Here is a 21,117-nt window from a genome sequence, read left to right as displayed (position 1 = left end):
AAACGAAAACAGTAAACTATATTGAGGGTGTTGAGCAATTGAGTAATTCACTTAGTATGTTGACGTTTCGAATGAACATCAAATTTGCTGTGAAGGTGAGCTAAAGATTTGAAAAATGATATTGGTTTTTTATGTAATATTTCGGGAAAATAAATTGAAACTGAGAAAATTATTCACTAGATGAGAAAAGCATCTAGTCAAATGAAGCCTCGTGCCGTCTGATAAGAACATATTCCGCTGACCAGCATCCACTCTCGCTGGACCAGCTAGGACGATTGAGGATAATCTAGTGCGGAAAAACAACCAAACCGAGCGGGAAAAACTTCGGATCGGTGCGCGTTCTCGGTCCCGGAAGATTTATGGCATTCAACAGTTTCGACGGTACGACGGTATCAGAAAAACCATTTTTCTCGCCCACCCACGCAAGTGGGCAGTCTTTTTTTTTTGTTTCCCATGAGGTGGGATGTTGACGTGGGTGGTCAAGTGTTTTCTAACTCACGAAGCTGGCTGCTGTACGGCGAGAATGGTGTTTCACGTTGCTTTTGTGATGTTAGTGCAATAATTCGTGGACAGTTTTAATCCATGGTATTTTACCGCTAAACTTATTGTGACAATGTTTTTTAAAGGCAACTAAAAATGTTTTCGTTACTCTTACAGATTTTTTAAACAATCAGGGAGAAAAACTATGGACGTAAAACAGTTGGAAACGACACATTTTTCTAGAGTTGCTTTTTTTAAAGGTTAAAAAAAACCAGAAAAAATAGGTTTTGCTATTTAAGTGTTTTTTATTATACACCCAGAACTGGGCATCGGCATACGAGAGGATAAAGAGCACGATTTGGTAGTAAAATTGTACTGTGTGCGGACGGAGAGGATAAATCCCGAAACTACCGACAGTACTTTACTCATGGTTCATTTTCCAAAAAAGTTCATCTATCAAAAAAAAGTACCGGTACCGAGACTCGAACCCAAGACCTTCGGCATATTAAACCGTGCCTTTGTCGTATGGGCCACCATGGTTCGGTGACTAAGTGGCGGTCGTTTGTCCATATAAGCCACTCAAAGGATGAACTGTTCCAATGAACGAATGAACACGCGAGAGGACTATACTCTCGCAATATAGCACTTTCCTCACGTTTCTTTTCGTGAGGACTATCCCCTCGTTCTTTAACTTTGGGTGTAGTATTTTCAAATACAATTAATTTGAAAAAAACATACTTCATTAAAATCGTGATTGTGCTATCTTGTCACACGTTGCTTTTTGGCGTTTAGAGCAGAAAGCGTTTAAAAATTTACCTTGAACAAATCACGAATGCAAAACTTCATTAAAAGTCTACTAAAAATGTCCTGTAAAAATCAAATTTTACTTAGCAATCAATTGATTTCAGGAAATGTACTGAACCACGCCAAAAAGAATTATTGAAAGTTGATAAATTTAGTAAGAAAGAATCGTTTTTTGGTACCGTCATCTGGGGCGAATCGGGACAGTTGTTTTAGCAATGTTGCAGCCTAATATTTTGATATTTTTTTAAGTGGTTTCGGGTGGACCAGAATAAAAGCAACAAAATGTGTACATCCATTTCCAAATTTGAAGCATTAAACTGCTCTAAAACGTGCTGTCCCTTTTCAGCCTGTAGTCCCGATTCGCCCCAGATGACGGTATTTATTTTTACTGATCTTTTCAGTTAACGTTTATTTCCGGTGAAGAATATTGAGTTCTACTAAAAGCTCAGCATAATACTACTGAATCTAACAGCTGTCACTTAGAAAATCACAAAAAAAAAAATATTTTACAGAAAATTTATTAAATTCACTAAAAAGATTATTTTTGAGCAACTAAGTAAGGGGCTATTTAAGCTCAAAATTTTCTGTTCGTTTTTCTCTTAACACCGAGTTGATTTACGGGTGCCACGATATCTCGAGATAAAATGGACCAAATTGAAATTTGAGTTTGAAATTTCCAATTTGTTTTGCTAATTGATGAAAAAGTATATTTCAATGCTCTGAAACAGATTAAAAAAAAGTCGAGGTGTGTACCCATACCAGCTTTGCTGATTTACATATATGTAACCCCTTACTTCTCATTGAGAGCATATTTGAATACAGTACTGACATCACGATTTTTTCAAAATAAATTTTACATATATGTAAATATGGCTTTAATTGGGTTTAATGTTTTATAGATATTAATTTTGAATGTTAGAGAACAATAATTTAGGCACCAGGTTGCATTCAAAAGAGAAGATCTAGCTACAAACGCTGAAATAATCTCAAAAAGTTTGAAAAAGTTTGATTTCCAAGAATTTTTTTTTCATGGAATTACCCTAACAAAATTGCAAAATTGTCAAACTTAATGTATTACTTGTAGTTTTGCCCACTGAATCTGCATCTGCCATCAATTTGAGCCAAATTTACAAAATATTTTTTTTTGGTTTTATATTGGGTTTCTTTGTAAATTATCATGGGTTTATATTGAGATGTTAAAGTTTTGAAATTGCATCTTTTTTACCTAAAAATAACTGTTATCGTAAAACAGGTTGACTTTGATAGGTTTGAGATTTTTCCGCAAAACGAATAGTACAAATTAAATACGTACGGAAAGGTATGGAATTATACTGCACAGAAAAAAATGATGGTAATATTCTTCAGGAAATGGTGACCGAATTTGTGGCAAAAATAATGATTGATTTTACCCCAGAGAATGATAAATTTTCATCAGTTTTTGATGAATATTCATCAGGTTCACATTTGTTATGTAATAATACTCAAAAAAAAGGTAATATTCAACCTACCAGAATTTTCAACATTCCAAAATTCAACTTTTTTTCTGTGTGGCCATGGTAGAGAAGCGTTCAAAGAACTTCAAGAAGAAGTTTTCATAAAATTTTGAAAAGATTAAAAGTAAGTTAACTATAATCAATAAAATGTTGATGATTAGCATTATTTTAATCTTCTTAAATTGTCATGATTTTCTCAATGAATATGATTTCGAATCTAAAAACGGAATGTATTTTCGGATTATTTGGACAATTTTACACTAGGAGAAGGTAACATATGTTTGTAAATAATATAGACTATGTTTTATTTAATTCAAAAAAAAATCTTCAAATTTGTAGGCATTTTCATATGAACAAATTACACATAAAGTGTGAAAGCTTTTGATTCGTGCATCGAATTCAGTTATTCCTCTTCTGCCCAATTTTTTCGATTAATTTTTATTTTTCCCTTATTCAGGAGGTCATTTTGAGGAAGTCTGGGACATTACAAAAATTACTGTATGCTTCTTTTTGCTGAAAATATAGGAAATGTTAGTAAAAAACACAGCCAAAGTTTACCCCTAAAAAATAACATTTTTAAAACATTGGCAAAGTCACATAAAACAAGTTTAACTTGCAACCCTGCAATATTTTAAAATTTTAAAAATTCTTCTTTACAATGCTTTTTAAAGATCCAAAATCGGTTGGAAAATTGTTTTTTAGTGATTTTTTAGATCGAAGCCCGTCTAAAGGCGGGGTTAGGTTGTAGAGGGTTAAAATGCAATATGAATCGATAATTTTATAATCAAAGCTAGTTTTAACAAATTCTGGGCAAATAGTGAGTTTTAACAATTTTACCTGAAATTTGAATGTTTTTTGATTAAAAGTTTATAAACCTAATAAATAAATTGATTTCGTCTTCTTTAAAAATGTATAAGCAAAGGTGATGGTACATTTGACTTAAAAATAATATTTGAACACCTCAAATCTAACTTTAACAAGAAAAACTATGACTATCAAAGTCACCCCAAAATAATATTTTTTATAGCAACTATTTTTTTCAACATTGCTGGAAAACTTTTTTTTCAAAAATAGCGTAAAGACCTTGTGTGGCCTACCCCAGTACATGTTTTAAAAATGATGATCTTGAGAAAAACGTAAACAGTTGGAAAATATTCCAAAAATAAATTGAAATCCTATCAATGTCACCCCGAATAACGGTACTTTTTACTAATACGTCCAAATTAAATTTAAACAATTTGTTTTGTTTGTTTAGAGCTCTAAAACATAACCGTGAAATGTCACGTTTAAAAAAAGTTATGTTTGAAGCTTTGTTAAGATGCTTTTTAAAAATTTGGCGGTTGAAGGCGCACATCTTGAGAAAAAAAATGTTGTGTTTTGGAAAAAGTTGATTGAATTTTTAAGCCCATCAACTTTCTTGAAGGCAAAAAAGAGCCCCATCAAATTTTCTAGCTTGATCTAATGTTGCTTTCAAGTGCTGTGTGCGTTTGAGGTGAAATGAATCAACAGCAATTTAAAACGTTACTAACCATTTCTCATCAATTTTTTTCATTATTTATTAAACAAAAATTAAATATGATTTGAGATACAATTTCCCATCATCAATCATCATCAATATGTAGGTCCCAATTCATAAAGTTTTTTTTTTACCTGTGCGATCAATCGTGGCGAGAGCCGACAACCGGACGACTAGTTCCAACTTCGAGAGATACCCACGGGAGCCATGATTTACACACGCAGACTTTTGCCGGGTTTTGCCGATATGCTAAAATTGTGGTGGCAGAAAAACGACCGTTACTGGTGCAAGTTGGCTTGCGGGAAAAGAGAGTCTCAAATTGATTTACACTTTTGGGACGAAAAGAATTTTTCCACATGGATTGTAGTTTTTAGCCGATGCGTGCATTGGGGACCTTTGAAGCTATCAAACGGTGAGAAAAATTTTGCTTTTACTGGAAAATTTAACAATCAAAATTCCGTAGTAACTTTTCAAAAGGGCGAAACCTTGGATGTAAACATACAGTCTATCCTACTTGATCTAGTGGTGATTGCTTTGTGATGTTTTCTTATTTTCTAGCTTAACATATGTACAATAGATTTAAAAACATTCTGAATTGCTACAAAATATAAAATAAAAAGTAATTTATAGACAGAGCCAAAGATGCAATTTCCATAAATCGAAAAAAAATAACTTAGAAAAACCTTTATTGTCTTCTGGAAAATAAAAAAGTCATAAAGTCACTACCCAACCACAAATCAATGACTTTAGAAAAATCCTGCTGGTCACCAAAGGGATTTGTCCAAGTCAGCTGGCTGTTTGTGCATGCATAGAACAAATTTTCACCAGTTCACTTTCACACTTCTTTAGGTCAGCTTTGAATGTAACACTTCCTTCCAGAACTCCAACTTCAGCTCCAGCCAACTCCATTCCCATGCAACCCTGGCTGGCACATGACTCATGACCTCCCACAAAACGTTGTAGCACCGTACATTTCCCATTCTCCCGGAATCATTCGTCTTAATTTAATCCCATTCCCCGAAGAGCCCAGTGCACTGCTGCCCAGCAAAACAGACCAAAGTTGGCCAACAACCTTGCATCCATGGAGCGAGAGAACCCGGCTCACTCCCGGAACCAACTCTATCACCGGAGCCGGATTACAAGCGGTTTATCGCCCGTGTGAATGTGTTTTCCTGGAAACGACACTATACTGCAATGCAATGTGTTCTAGTGTGTTTGTGTGCAATTGAGTATGTGTGTGTGTGTGTGTGTGTGGTTGGCTTAAATGGAAGTTCGTTTTCGTGAGAACCCGATTTCACGGAGACTTGACACCTCGTGCATAAAAATATGCTGTGCAAATGTGGAATGCATGTTTGCGGTTCTGGTCTTGGCCGCCAGGTAGGAAAAGGCAACGGTCCTTGGGATAAACTTGTGAACAAGGCACCTTGACAAATTGTGCGGTTTTGGGGGATGATTGAGGAAGTTGAGAGGGATTCGCAATTTTGTCTTGAACAATTTGTTTTACAAAAGAAACTTTTGTTGATATGGATATTGCGCAATAAACTTTGTAGAACTTAAGAAGTGTTATTTCAGCATAAACTATCATTAAGTTGTGTTAAACCATAAAAATAACTTTAAAATATTTCAAATCTCACCTTGACAGCTGTAACCGTTCTTGTTCAGCTCAAACCCCTCCGTACAGTCACACTCGTACATGCCGTCGTGCAGTTCGTAGCATAGCTGCTCGCAAGGACTCCCATGGCCACAGCGACCTGCAAAAAGAAAAAAAAAGTCATTTAAAAGATACGATTAATCAAAGCCAACGATTTAGGTGAGAAATATAACAATTTTTTCTGTGTATTGCACATTTTCAAATCTTAACAAAAAATATGATAGCAGACAGATGGCATCCTGAATGCCTCTTCTATTTTGTCTATTTATTGTGGAATGCCAACTGAGTAATTCCTTGTGCACATTCTCAAAATAAAACGACATTTAGATCTCTTTATTCGTCTTGGCAATACATTTTCAGTAAGTTCCTATCTGTGATGAAGCTCACTAGATTTTCAGATCAACATCACCAACATCCCGGTGAAACAAAATAAAATGAGTTAAATCGAAAAAAAGAGCTCCCAAAATCGTGAACAAGCGTACGTGGGAACTCTTTTTTCTCCGTGCAGCAAATCAGGCATTTCTGCACAGCTAGAACTGAAAGGCACATAATCGTTCGAGTGGATTTGCTCGGGCATTTTTTGTTTCCACAAGTGTTGCTCTGTTCATGTCTGTGTGCTAGTGAAAACAACACGTGGTGCAATCACTCCATGAGTTGGCAATTGTACGATGAATAAGTGTTACCAATAAGTGAAGCGAATTATGAGTAAGAGCAATTCCAGCTCAAATCAGATTTTTTTCTGGTCCTTTTGTACCCGACCCTCTCCAATTTCAATGAAACTTTGTAGACATGTTATCCCAGGCTTTTATAAACCATTTTTGTGTATATGTAGCCAGTTGCACTCCAGAATGACAATTCTCTACCAAAACCGGAAATGGATTTTACTTGTATTTTTTGATTTGGCTCAAACTTTGTGGGGGCCTTCCATGTAACCAAATAAGCTTTTTTGTGTCATTGGTTCACCCATACAAGTCTCCATACAATTTTGGCAGATGTCCATATAAAACTAACTTAATCCACCTATGTGGTTGTTGCCTTCCTCACGTTTTACTAACATTTGGTGATATGATGGGTTTGGACACAAATTCTTTCTATCTTCTATATATATATACAAAATTTCGACGGTTTTGTTGGAACGCGAATCAATTCAACACGGAACGTCCGATCGAGATGCTCTTAGAGATCCTAAATAGGGAGACTGGTCGAAGTGAATTTGACGTACCCAAACAGACACGAGTTTGACGTATCCAAACGAGCATTTGCCTTTACGCCCAGCAAAACTTATCAGTGTTGCCAAGCTCCAAACATACGTTGCCAGATCGATTTAGCCAGCTTAAACCAGTCTCCCTATTTAGGGTCTCTAGATGCTCTTTGTTGCGTTGGGTTCGTATGGTAAGTTCGTGAGTCCAAGGAAGGTTCTTACGCCAAAAAGTTACAACTTTGGCCACTCTGGAACCGATTCCGGAAAATTTGCCGATTGTATGGGAAAGGATAAAATCAAGTTTTGATCACAGGAGGCTGAATAAGCAAAAAAGTCAAAAACGTCAACAAACGAATAAAGGCAGAACGAAGTTTGTCAGGAAAGGCTTGTTTCTCAATAAAGAAATACACAAATGTCACTTAAGCGGTCATAACTTGAGATTGAGCGTTGTCAGATCTTCAATGTTTTGGACTCATTAGAAAAGTCTTTTGATTACCTAACCAACGATCGGTCGGAAGAAGGATCCGGACATAGTTTACATACATTTAAGTGAGATCCGGCAACAAAAAAGTACACAAATATCACTTAAGTGCTCATAACTTGAGACAGGGATGCCAGATCTTAAATGTATTGGACTCATTGGAAAGGTCTTTCGATTACCTATCCAACGATGGGTTGGATGATGGATCCGGATATAGTTTACATACATTTAAGTGAGATCCGGCATCAAAAAAGTACATAAATATCACTTAAGTGGTCATAACTTGAGACAGGGTTGCCAGATCTTCAATGTATTGGACTCATTGGAAAGGTCTTTCGATTACCTATCCAACGATGGGTTGGATGATGGATCCGGACATAGTTTACATACATTTAAGTGAGATCCGGCATCAAAAAGTACATAAATATCACTTAAGTGGTCATAACTTGAGACAGGGTTGCCAGATCTTCAATGTCTTGGACTCATTGGAAAGGTCTTTCGATTACCTATCCAACGATGGGTTGAATGATGGATCTTGATATAGTTTACATACATTTAAGTGAGATCCGGCTTCAAAAAAGTACATAAATATCACTTGCCAGATCTTCAATGTTTTGGACTCATTAGAAAGGTCTTTTGATTACCTATGCAACGATGGGTTGAATGATGAATTCGGACATAGTTTACATACATTCAAGTGAGATCCGGCTTCAAAAAGTACATAAATATCACTTAAGTGGTCATAACTAGAGACAGGGTTGCCAGATCTTCAATGTTTTGGACTCGTTGGAAAGGTCTTTTGATTAACTATCCAACGATGAGTTGGATGATGGATCCGGACATAGTTTACATACGTTTAAGTGAGATCCGGCAACAAAAAAGTACACAATTATCACTTAAGTGCTCATAACTTGAGACAGGGTTGCCAGATCTTCAATGTATTGGACTCATTGGAAAGGTCTTTCGATTACCTATCAAACGATGGGTTGGATGATGGATCCGGACATAGTTTACATACATTTAAGTGAGATCCGGCATCAAAAAAATACATAAATATCACTTAAGTGGTCATAACTTGAGACAGGGTTGCCATATCTTCAATGTTTTGGACTCGTTGGAAAGATCTTTTGATAACCTATCCAACGATGGGTTGGATGATGGATCCGGATATAGTTTACATACATTTAAGTGAGATCCGGCATCAAAAAAGTACATAAATATCACTTAAGTGGTCATAACTTGAGACAGGGTTGCCAGATCTTCAATGTTTTGGACTCATTGGAAAGGTCTTTCGATTACCTATCCAACGATGGGTTGGATGATGGATCCGGACATAGTTTACATACATTTAAGTGAGATCCGGCATCAAAAAAGTACATAAATATCACTTAAGTGGTCATAACTTGAGACAGGGTTGCCAGATCTTCAATGTCTTGGACTCATTGGAAAGGTCTTTCGATTACCTATCCAACGATGGGTTGAATGATGGATTTTGATATAGTTTACATACATTTAAGTGAGATCCGGCTTCAAAAAAGTACATAAATATCACTTAAGTGGTCATAACTTGAGACAGGGTTGCCAGATCTTCAATGTTTTGGACTCATTGGAAAGGTCTTTCGATTAACTATCCAACGATGGATTGGATTATGGATCCGGACATAGTTTACATACATTTAAGTGAGATCTGGCATCAAAAAAGTACATAAATATCACTTAAGTGGTCATAACTTGAGACAGGGTTGCCAGATCTTCAATGTCTTGGACTCATTGGAAAGGTCTTTCGATTACCTATCCAACGATGGGTTGAATGATGGATCTTGATATAGTTTACATACATTTAAGTGAGATCCGGCTTCAAAAAAGTACATAAATATCAATTAAGTGGTCATAACTTGAGACAGGGTTGCCAGAACTTCAATATTTTGGACTCGTTGGAAAGTTCTTTTGATAACCTAACCAACGATGGGTCGGGTGATGGGTCTGGACATAGTTTACATGCATTTATGTGAGATCCGATTCGCAACTCTGACACTTTTTTATACGTAACTTTTGAACTACTTATCGGATCTTCAAACAATTCAATAGTGCAGTATGGGGCACCAAACCGAATCGAATGCAACTAATTTGACTCAAATCGGATCAGCCAGTGCCGAGAAAACTTGGCAAGAATTTTGAGCACCAAGGAGAATACGCACACACATACACACACACACACAGACATTTGTTCAGTTTTCGATTCTGAGTCGATAGGTATACATGAATATAGGTCTACGAGCTGTTTTTCAAAAGTTCATTTTTCGAGCAGGATTATAGCCTTACCTCAGTGAGGAAGGCAAAAATGGTACGTAAATATTCAAACAGCTGTAGCTTTTGAGTGAAATTTGTAATCAATTTGGTGTATTCGTCGAAGTTGAAGGTTTTGTTGGGGACTATTGAGAAAAAAATAGGTACACGGAAAAAATGTGGATTTTTTAATAAACTTTTTTTTTACAAAAACTCAATTTCCCAAAATACGTATTTTTCGATTTTCGAGATTTTTTGATATGTTTTAGGGGACGAAAATCCGCAACTTTTGAGCCATAGAGAAACATGGTCAAAAAATCTGCCGCGAGTTATAAATTTTTGAAAAAACAATGATTTTTGGAAAAAATCGAAGTTTCATGCAAAAACAAGTTTGACATTATTTTTTAATGCAAAATTGAATTTGCTATCGAAAAGTACTATCCAGTTTTTTGATAAAGTGCTCCGTTTTCAAGATATATCCACCGAAAGTTTGATTTCAGCGAAATATTTGCAGTTTTTAAATTTTTCAAAATAGTGACCATAAGTGACCATCTCTAAAAATATTTTTTTGAGAAGTTCAGAAAATTTGCTGTAAAATTGTCTAAGAGACATTGAAGATTGGACCTCAGGTTGCTAAGATAGAGCCGCTTTAAGAAAAAGAAACAGGAAAATTAAAGTTTTCTAAGTCTCACCCAAACAACCCAACATTTTCTAATGTCGATATCTCCGCAACTAATTGTCAGATTTTCAATGTTAAAACATGAAACATTCGCGAAATTTTTCAATCTATTCGAAAAAAATATTTTTGAAAAAAAAGTCAAGACTTACATTTCAAAAGGGCGTAATATTCAATGTTAAGCGTGATTGCTTCTCACCAAGTCGGCCTAAGTTCGATCCCAGACGGTCCAGGTGGCATTTTTCGAGACGAGATTTGTCTGACCACGCCTTCCGTCGGACGGGGAAGTAAATGTTGGGCCCGGTCTAACCTAGAGGTTTAGGTCGTTAGCTCAGTCCAGGTGTAGGTGCCGTCTCCCTGGGTCCTGCCTCGGTGGAGTCGCTGGTAGGCAGTTGGACTAACAATCCAAAGGTCGTCAGTTCGAGTCCCGGGATGGATGGAAGCTAAGGTGTAAAAAGAGGTTTGCAATTGCCTCAACAATCAAGCCTTCGAACACCTACCCAAGTAACATTTTTTTCCAGGAGTTCTACAAGAGCTCTTCAAGATAGCTACAGCATAGCAATTTGGACCCCGGTACACAGAAAAAAATAATGTAAATTTGGAAGCTGTAATTTTGGAAGGTTGAAAATTACCTCTTTTATGATGTAATTTTACCTCATTTTAGACTGAAAAAATGACATTACACCAGAAAAGTGGTAAAATTACACATTTTTAGAGGTAAAATTACACCTTTTTTCTGACATAAAAGATGTACCCCTTCCCAGATGTAATATTACCACGATTTTTTTTTCTGTGTAGGATAAAATTCTCTTCAAAACTGCTTCAGGAGTTTGGAAGAGTATTTGAAGAGAATTTTATCCTACCGCGGTCCAAACTGCTATGCTGTAGCTATCTTGAAGAGCTCTTGTATAACTCCTGGAAAAAAATGTTACTTGGGCTAGTTTCTAGTAGGAATCTTGCAATCGAGAACGCCAAGGCAATGCTGTAGAGCGAATAATTTGATTTTTCATGTTTCAACATTGAAAATCTGACCATTAGTTGCCCAAGTAACATTTTTTTCCAGGAGTTCTACAGGAGCTCCTCAAGATAGCTACAGCATAGCAGTTTGGACCGCGGTAGGATAAAATTCTCTTCAAAACTTCTTCAGGAGTTTGGGAGAGTACTTCAAGAGAGTTTTATCCTACCGCGGTCCAAACTGCTATGCTGTAGATATCTTGAAGAGCTCTTGTAGAACTCCTGGAAAAAAATGTTTCTTGGGTGTAGGGATATCGACATTAGAAAATGGTGGGTTGTTTGGGTGGGACTTAGAAAACATCAATTTTCCTGTTTCTTTTTCTTTGAAGCCCTTCAAAATGCGCCATAAACATGGATTGGTTTGAATTTTTCTCATAACTTTTGCAAATTACTGTTAAAAATGGATTTTTTTTTATAACCATAACATCTTTTTGCAACAGCCTCCAACACCCATACTCCTATAGGTCAAAAGTTAGGGAATTTCATGGGCTATAAGCCTACGGTTTAACTTTTTTTCTAATCACAGTTTTTCTCATAGTTTTTCGATTTTTCTATATCGAATACATTTTACAGCGGTAATTTTTGCCCTGTAGGCCAAAAAGACGGCACTTTTTGGTCTCAATTTTGACATGTTCGAAATTTTCGGGAAATTACACGTTAGTTTGAAGTATTTGAGTTGTTAATTTGATTGAAAAAAATGCCATTTAAAATGAATCAAAATATTTTTTACCAAATTTTCGGATTAGGGGTAAAACTGATATTATCTACTTGATCAGTCTATTGATCATAGGGTAAACAATATCAATTTCTTTTTAATATTTCATTTAATTATTTTCTAAAACAAATTGTTTGAAATATGTGCAGATTACCTAAAATTATCATAATAAAAAAAACTTAAAAAACAATCAATAATCATACAAAAAAAAGGCCGATTACATGAAACTATTTCGTTGCACAAAGTGTTTTCCCACCGAAGCAGAATGTTTCAGTTTGACTAATGTGCCATAAATCCCTGTCGCAAATACTTGTCACACCACATCTCAGTTTAGTGCTTCTGCAGTGGTGTCATTATTTAGCATCGGAACAGGTGAAATGAGCAACTTTTTTCAATTCACCGATTTTTGTAGGATTTAACCTCAGTTTTCAATGGCATGTATTCCACTATTGCTGCCCTTTCTCCCTCGTGGAATGCTCACAAAAAAGTTGCACAGAGCTACTTTGTGTATCGATTGCTCCACGTTGGTGTAACACCCAGTTCATTTCAACCGTTGTGACACGGAATGTATCAGTTCAATGATCAATTTCAAGTATGACAATGCAGAAACTCAAAATGGACCTTGGGATTTAAAAATGTGTTAGGCTGGAATATATTTGCTATGACTCGGAGAAACAGGTTAAGCTCAAACGATTTAAAAACTTCATCAACTTGGATGTTGTCTTAAAGAAGGACCCTTCTCACAAACAGAAAAATCGCGTACCCCGGTAGTATCGAGCATGATTTTTTTTCTTTTGTTCAAGGACTTTCTCATAGAAAATAATACAAGTTCTTGACGAAAGGATCGGAAGTATGGGGATGGGATGAAAATTTGCAAAACTTCCACCCATAGACTGTGCCACCCACACTCGCGAATGCGAGCAACAACAGTCAACCACTAAAAATAAGAAGCAGCGTCAGAAGCTGTAGAAGACGGTCCTTTTCATTGCAAGCGATAAAAATTCAATGAAGTATAAAATTTTCATTGTATAAGGGCAAAAGAAAAGCGAAAAGGAACCCCTCAACCATCGCCCTTCGTCCAGAACAAGGGAGTGTGCGTTTCGGAAGGGGGAGAGGTGGAGGGGGTTGGACTCCACTTGAGCTTTTTTCATCTTTGAGCTGTCCTTTCCGGGTTTGAGAAACCGTTAGACAACGGAACGTTGCTTTTTAAAACGACATTTTTTGAACTTAAACTGCACTTAAATTATCAATTTTAATGGATTAATACCTCTACAATTTTATGAAAAAATGCCTTAAGTTTAAAAAACGAGTTTAACCCCAAAAATCAAGATCGAAGTCACCCCGCACAACAACAACAGCTTTGCAGCATCAGCTGAAGTGGGGAGCATCAGCCGGTCGGTGGAATATTCATTCAAATTCGCTCGGTTTGCCTAGTGCCTTCTTATCCAGCAGCAGCAGCAGCGGGCTCCACTCTCTTACACAGGAAGTGATCTTCGCGAGTGACATCTTTGTTCTTTCGGCTTTTCTTTCAGCTGCGTTTTCCCCTCCCCTACACAGTGTCTACTAGCTGCAAAAAGGGGAGTGCACTTTTCATTCATGTTTTTTTTTCTTGCGATTTTCTCTGTTGTTTCAAGCACTTTTGGGGGGAGAAAAAGCGAGCGATTGAAAGAAGCCCAGGTGAGTAGACGCTTTTCATCGTCGGTGGTGTCCTTTTGTAGCTTCGCTGATTCACTTTTTGACTGCGCTTTGGATCATGAAAAGTGAGGAAGGACGGAAGGTTATGGCTGACGGGGAATCGGAAAATTTTATTCATGATCGCTAATGTGGTAAATGATGTGCACTAATCCGGGGAAGCAGTTATTGTTTGAAATGGGAGTCAAATGGATTATCTTGATTCTATCAAAAGCAGACTTTTGAGTTTAAAAAAGAACATTAACAAAATGTTATCATTTTATGAAGTCGACACAGAAGCTTTGAAAAGCGCACAAAAATTCTAGTAGTAGAGAATGATGTTCTCCATACTTTACCAACTAACAAAACTAGATAATCCAGAATTTCAGCCGAAGCTTTTTTTGATTTTTTGCTCTTATCTATACAGGGCAGGGCCGTAGCCAGGATTTTTGTTCGGGGGGGGCTTGGGTGCAAAAATTCAAGGAGTATAAAAATCAGCAAATCATTTATACCATCACTTGGTTTGTGGTATAATTATTGAGATGAATTGTAAAATTTTAATGTAATGTATGCAAAAAAGTTTTCCAAGATTTTCATATTAAGTTATCAATGTATTTATTGAAGAAACTCGTTCGTCATTTTTTTCTTTATTTTACCAGCTAGTTTGTATTAAAGGAGTAGAGAAAGTGTTTTTTAACATTTTCTTGAATTGTTTAATTGTAATCCAATTTCATGATAAACGTCGCTAAATTTAAAATATACTTAACTTGAATCAAATTTTTGAAAGCATAATTTTTTTTTTTAAAAGAAATATCGATTTATCTAACCATAAGTATTATGTTTTCTGTATTTTATACTGAGAGAAATTTTAAACCGTCTGGATTTACATTTTCAGCTGTGTGATAATTGTGATGGTTTATTTAACATTTTTCATTTTTTTAGCACAACATAAAACTCATAACTGGAATATTTGTTTTTCTTAAAATTTTATAAACAAACTTAAACAATGTTTTATTTTAATTGTTCTAAGCTATTGAAGCCATTTCATATTTTGCGAAGCTCCTGGTGCTCTCAAAAATAAATAATTTTAATGAAATACAAAAATATAATCGTTGAAATTTCAGCTTCTGAAGTGTCTCCATGGCAACAAAAAAATTACGTCGAATCTCAAGTTTACATCAACTGAGTTTACATGTGATTCATTTTTTCCGTGTCGAGTAAATTCACATTTTTTCTGTGTAGGCCTATAATAAATATATATTTGAAGAAAAAAATCAGTGCCTGTGTTTAATTTTAATGTGTTAAAAATTTAGATAAAATGTATTAAATCAATTTTTAACGCCAAAATATTCACTGGAAGAGTTGTTAATAATGCATATGTAACCATTTTTAAATGCATATGTAACCGTTAAAATTTTCCTCGATTGCATCAAACATTAAAACGAATCATGTTTAATTTTAATATTCCGACTAAACGCCATTTTCAAATTCATTACTCATTGTATTCTGAAAATTGGTCCAGAATTTGAGCAAAAATAAAATTTTAAAACATGACAAAATAATTTAATCAGATCTCAATTCTAAAGATAATTTTTTAATAAAATTTTAATCTATATAAATGTTTAATAATTTAGGATTGTAACCATTTATTAAAATCGATGTTTGTTCAAGCAATATCTTGACTCTAGGAACAAAACATTTTATGGTTTGGAAATTTTATATTCTAATCTAATCAGACCCTAGCGCAGCCAATCTTTCGAAGGGATCCTGGAGAGTGCCTTAGGTTAGATGACGCCTAGCACTCTTCTTGTCATTTATTAACACTTGTAGTGCGCCATTGCATTAGAATGCATTGAAACATCACAAGCGTTAAAGCGGCCAGGCCTACTGCGTAAAGCCGTATCGCAGAGATGACTCGTAATTGGGTTGAGTTTGAGCACTGAGTGTTCGAACAACAACACAATTCTGAATCGACAGGGGAGTTGGGAGCACCATGCTAAGAAGGTTTGGTACTCCGAGACCCTCTGGGATGGGACATTGTATTTCCACGAATGCCCTGGACACTATTTGCCGTGGTTATAGCGCCACAACTCACTCTCTGTAACAGTATTCCTAATTCCAGTCCACGCTCACCAAGTCGTTATGGCCTAGTGGTTAGCATTTTGCTTACCAATCCAAAGGACGGGGGTTCGAACCCCGTAACGAGCGACTTTTGATTTTTCGTTCATATTCATCATTTCAAATGTGTTCTTAACTTTCTCGCTGAGAGCAGATGGGCATCGAACCCAGAACCATTCGCTTACAAAGCGAACACCGTAACCAGTCAGCCACGGCCGCTCCTTAAGGTTTAGAAATTTTATATTTACGAAACGTTGCTAAATTAAAAATAAAGAAAACTTTATGTAAGAATTCATAAATTGATTAGTTTTATCCTGTAAATCTAATCTTAGTCTGCACTTGAATTCAAACATACCAATATTCGAAGCATCAAAAAAATAAGATTATTAAAACATAATTTATTGAAATGATCGAAAATTATTTTTTTAATTACTTTATTTAAAAATGATAAAAAATGTTTTTTATAATTTAAGGATTTTTTTAGTTGTAATTATTTTATATTTTTTTATGTATTTGATTTTTTTCATTTTTGGAATTTCTGATTTTTTTGAAATTATCATGTGTAATTATTATCTTATTTTTTTTTAAAGTAAAGAATACTTTATGTAAGAATTATTAAATCAATTACATTTTTCCTGTAAATCAAAACTTAGTCTGAATTTTGCTACAAGAACTATATTTTACTTTCAAACGAAAATTTTAAAAAATGTCCTGTAGTACGGAGGCTCTTAAAACTCCAATCTCAAGGAACGGTCAAGAAAAGGTTTACGAAAAGACTTCTCTTAAGCGGTACGCAGCTGAAAAGGAACAGAAACAAAAAGCGTCGTTTGATATTTCTTCGGGAGCAATATGTGTTGATGAGATTTTGATTTGTTTATTTGGATGCGACTGAAAATAACGTTTGAAAATAATGTATTCGCTTAAATAATATTGAAGAATTGCCTCATGAAGCTGACTATCAAAACGCTGAATCTTAAAATGCTGAAATAAGGAAAAGCCATTACACTCACTTAATTTTCTGGTAAATATAAATTAATTTAGGAATACTAGAATTCAAACATAAAAATATTTAAAGCATCCAAAAATTAAGATTGAAAAACATAATTTATTGGATTTTGAATAACTTAATTTTAAAATGATATTTTTTTTAGTTTAGGATTTCTTAAGTATCAATTATTTTATTAATTTTTCAGTTTTAGATTTTTTAATTTTTGGAATTTCAGATTTTTGATATTATTCTGTTGAATTGTTATCTTAAATTTTTATGTTTTTATTATTTTTATTTTTGATTTCTGGCATTTCTTTGTCTTATACCAAAAAAAATTAAATCAAAAATTATGAAAATTTAGAAATTTGAAAGTGTAAAATTTTTAAATCTTCAATTAGCCGTTGCGAATATTATTCTGAAGTTTATGTCACTAATTTCTGACCAAAGTTGAGAGGGTTACAAATCAAAACTACAAGCTATGGTTTTATTATTTTAAAAGTGTTCAAAACACACTTTAAATCAGTACAGTTGTTTTGCATCATTAGTTTTCAAAATATCTAGCTGATGGCGAAATCCTTTTTTCGTGAGAAAAAACTTTCCGCGGTTCCGCGACATGTTACAAAAATTCTAAATATTTTTAAACGAGCCCAAACATGTCGTATATGATTATCAAAGCAGGAAAAACATTTCAAATTTGTTTTCCGGACCGACCTGGTCGCTGGTCCTAAAAAGACTTAATCGAAATAAGTTATTTCCATTAAAATTGTGAAGCTATTTTTTTAATATTGTATTTGCTCTCTGTTTTTTGATCCATTTTGAAAAGGTGGCAACATAAACTTTGGAAAATATTTACAAATGATATTCAGAAATAAGAAATTATAAAAAAATAATAAAGAAATTTTAAAATTTTCAAAATGCAAATTCTAATCTGTAAAATCAAAAAAATAGAAATTAAATAGTTTAAAAATGAATTATTGATCAGAAATTATAAAATTTGAAAGTGATGTTTAATCAATTTAATTTCAGAGTTTTTGAATCCAAGCTTAAATTTTTTTAACGTTTTGAATATTTTTATCATTTTATTTCTTCCTTTAAAAATCGCAAGCTCATGCACAAAGTGAAAATTAGTTGATAATAAGTATTCACTTAGTTGATCTTCCGAATTTTGATATATTAAATAAAAATTGGAGATTGGCCACGGTGGAAACTAAAAAATGTGACCAAAAGAAAGAATTTTGGACGAGTGGTTTCGGAAAAAAGGTTTACGAAAAAGTAATAAAAAAATACACACAGATATTTCTCAAGCATTTTTCTCTAAGGTCTTAGATATGTTACTAACCATATTCTTAAAACCAAAACGATAAAATTAGAATTGTATTTCTGATTATAGTCAAAATTCACTCAAATGTTTTTCATATTAAATGCTTTCGTTTTTGAAAACAAAATCTAAATATTTTTGAGAAATTATGATAAATTTTGAAAAATGTAGAGAAAAAACATGTATTAACAGTTTAAAGGTTTTAATGCAAATAAAGGAGGGCTATTAATTTTACAATCCAAATTCGACTAGCCGAAGCCTCAATTATCCAAAGTTTCGATTATCCGAAGTTCGAAGGACTTCGGATAACCGAATCAGGAACAAATGAAATCGGCATGTTTTATTTGCTTGTTTTTAACATCAAATTCGGCATCTGTTTTTAATGGTCCAATACACCAAGTTTTTGCTTTTGGGTGTTTTTAATACCCTGACGGTTTAAAAGCACCCAAAAAGCAAAAACTGGAAATTTGGTTTATTAGACCTTTAAAAAAAACACCAGAAATATTTCTTGACCTCCATTTTGACCGCCACATTGAATCCAAAAATTCTAAATTATTTTATGGTTCTTCAGGGGTCATACTTAAGTTCTACAATCAAAAATAAGACAACAAGATCTAAGGATTTTTGCTGTCCCTATTCAGACTGTAGTCCCGATTCGCCCCAGATGACGGTAATTATTTCTATGTAGCCCTTAGAGCAGTCCGCTCGGAAATTGCTATTTTCGAAGGTTAATAACTTTTTAGCAAAAACCCAAAAAATAAGGTGTCTTCGGGAAAGTTTTTCCAAATTTAAAGAAGATATTAGATCTGAAAATTGATAAGAACTGGATAGTTATTGCGCCTTCCATTGGTCAAAAACTGAAACAGTTGCTTTTCTCCATACAATTTGACGATTTTGCCCAAACTTGGTGGTCAGTGGACAGAAAAAGCTCAAATTTTGGAACTTAGGCTAGTGATGCGTAAATCTTTGATTTCAGGGGATAGCCCCAAGTAAGCCCAGATTTGGACCATCCTAACCAATGTAATGCTAAAACTACAAGATAAATGAGATGTTACTGAATGGAACAATGTTGAAATCTGCAGCTCAATTTTTAAATATCCAAATTTTGGATCCATAATCTACAAAAACTGAGCCCGGCAATGGACAGGCAAATTACTTAGTTTGATCAATCAATTCTTGATTCTCTATCTTACAAATTATTTCTGGGAAGAGAATACACAATCATTGATTTAAGATTTTTTTAAAGTAGTTCAATTTTAAAAAAAATTGGAAAAAATTTCGGGGGGGGCTGCAGCCCGGAAGCCCCCCCCCTGGCTACGGGCCTGATACAGGGGCCTTCTATATGACCAAAGACACCATGTTGATTCGTCTATACAAATTTGGCAGCTAAGCTAAGCTCATTCCCAAATAATCAGTTAAGAAAAAACAGTGTGAATAATATGTTTTCTAACATCTAGAGCGTCCAATTTCCCGTCCCGGGAAAAAAATTCCCGGGAATTCCCGGGATTTCCCGAAAAAAAATATTTCCCGTTTCCCGGGAAATTTCTAAATTTCCCGGGAATTCCCGAAATTCAAGCGGAAGTATACATTTTTTTTTTTTAACTTTTTGGTACATTTCAAAACCTAAAAAAAATAATTAAAGCACTAAATTTTATTTTATCAAATTCAATTTACTGTTCTTTTTGAACTAATCAGTTCGTCTTAAAATTTCAAGTCAAGATTTATTTCAGATAATATTAATTTCTGAAGCATTTTCAACTAGGAATAGAATTTGTTTAAAATAATTGCGATATTATGAAATGAAAATAAACAATTAAAATGTGTTATATCATTCGAAAATAAGGTACCTCTTCCCCCAAGATCAAAATTTATCTATTTTTTGCTTTTTGTTTACCATGACCAAACTGGAATACCATGACCAAATTGGGAAAAATGGTTAATTTGTTTAAAATTGTTTAAAAAATTACAGTTAAAAGTTGAAATTTTATAGAGCACTAAACTTTTTTGTATGGATCGTGGACAATCGTACTACCACCGCCCCCCCCCCCTAAAGTGTCCACGTGGTTTATGGATGGTCCCTTACATGTGTTCTGAATTTTATCGTTTTGGAATATGGATTCATTTTACTCACTTTCCAAACACTTTGATTTAAAAAATTATACCTAGCTACATCACATCAAAACAAAACACTTCATTATTATTTTTTGTTATTTTGAACGAATTGAATGACAGATATTTATTTTTTATATTTTCTTGAAGTTGTATGTTTTTTTACAAGCAGCTAAAGCAATAATTGAACCTTACACTCATTTTGACCTATAATGTTGCTATTTTATACTATTTTGTTGCAAAATATCAACCAAAATAAGAATCAGAACAATTTTTGATAAATTTAAAAATTTCCCGGGAATTCCCGGGATTTCCCGGGAAATTTGTTGAAAATTTCCCGTTTCCCGGGAATTCTGTAACCCCGGGAAATTGGACGCTCTACTAAGATCCAAAGCGTTTCACTGTGAACAATCATGGTTCTATTATATCCGCTCTACAAAACCATTTAATGGCTGAAAGTTCCAAAGAAGTTCAATCGAGATTATTATCAACCCGCAATTTAATTAAAGCTGCACTTCAAACTGTGCTGACACGAATGTGTCAAAATCGATGAATTATTCAGGGGCAATTGGTTTGCCCTCTTTCTAATTGCTCCC

At 34.5% G+C, this 21,117-nt stretch overlaps 1 protein-coding gene across 1 annotated transcript in view; it reads right to left on the bottom strand.

The window, feature by feature from the left end:
• Positions 1-6,048, bottom strand: part of LOC6037148 (pikachurin) — a gene marked incomplete at its 5' end in the record, with an annotated part of 226,670 nt that extends 220,622 nt beyond the window's left edge. The window contains one exon of the mRNA XM_038261273.1: positions 5,928-6,048. Coding sequence (XP_038117201.1) covers positions 5,928-6,048 — 121 coding nt within the window. The remainder of the gene's footprint in view (positions 1-5,927) is intronic.
• Positions 6,049-21,117: the final 15,069 nt, after the last annotated feature.

This window comes from Culex quinquefasciatus, chromosome 3 (genome assembly GCF_015732765.1).
Source record: "Culex quinquefasciatus strain JHB chromosome 3, VPISU_Cqui_1.0_pri_paternal, whole genome shotgun sequence".
In the NCBI taxonomy this organism is placed as follows: Eukaryota; Metazoa; Arthropoda; class Insecta; order Diptera; family Culicidae; genus Culex; species Culex quinquefasciatus.
This window is presented reverse-complemented; position numbering and strand designations above follow the sequence as displayed.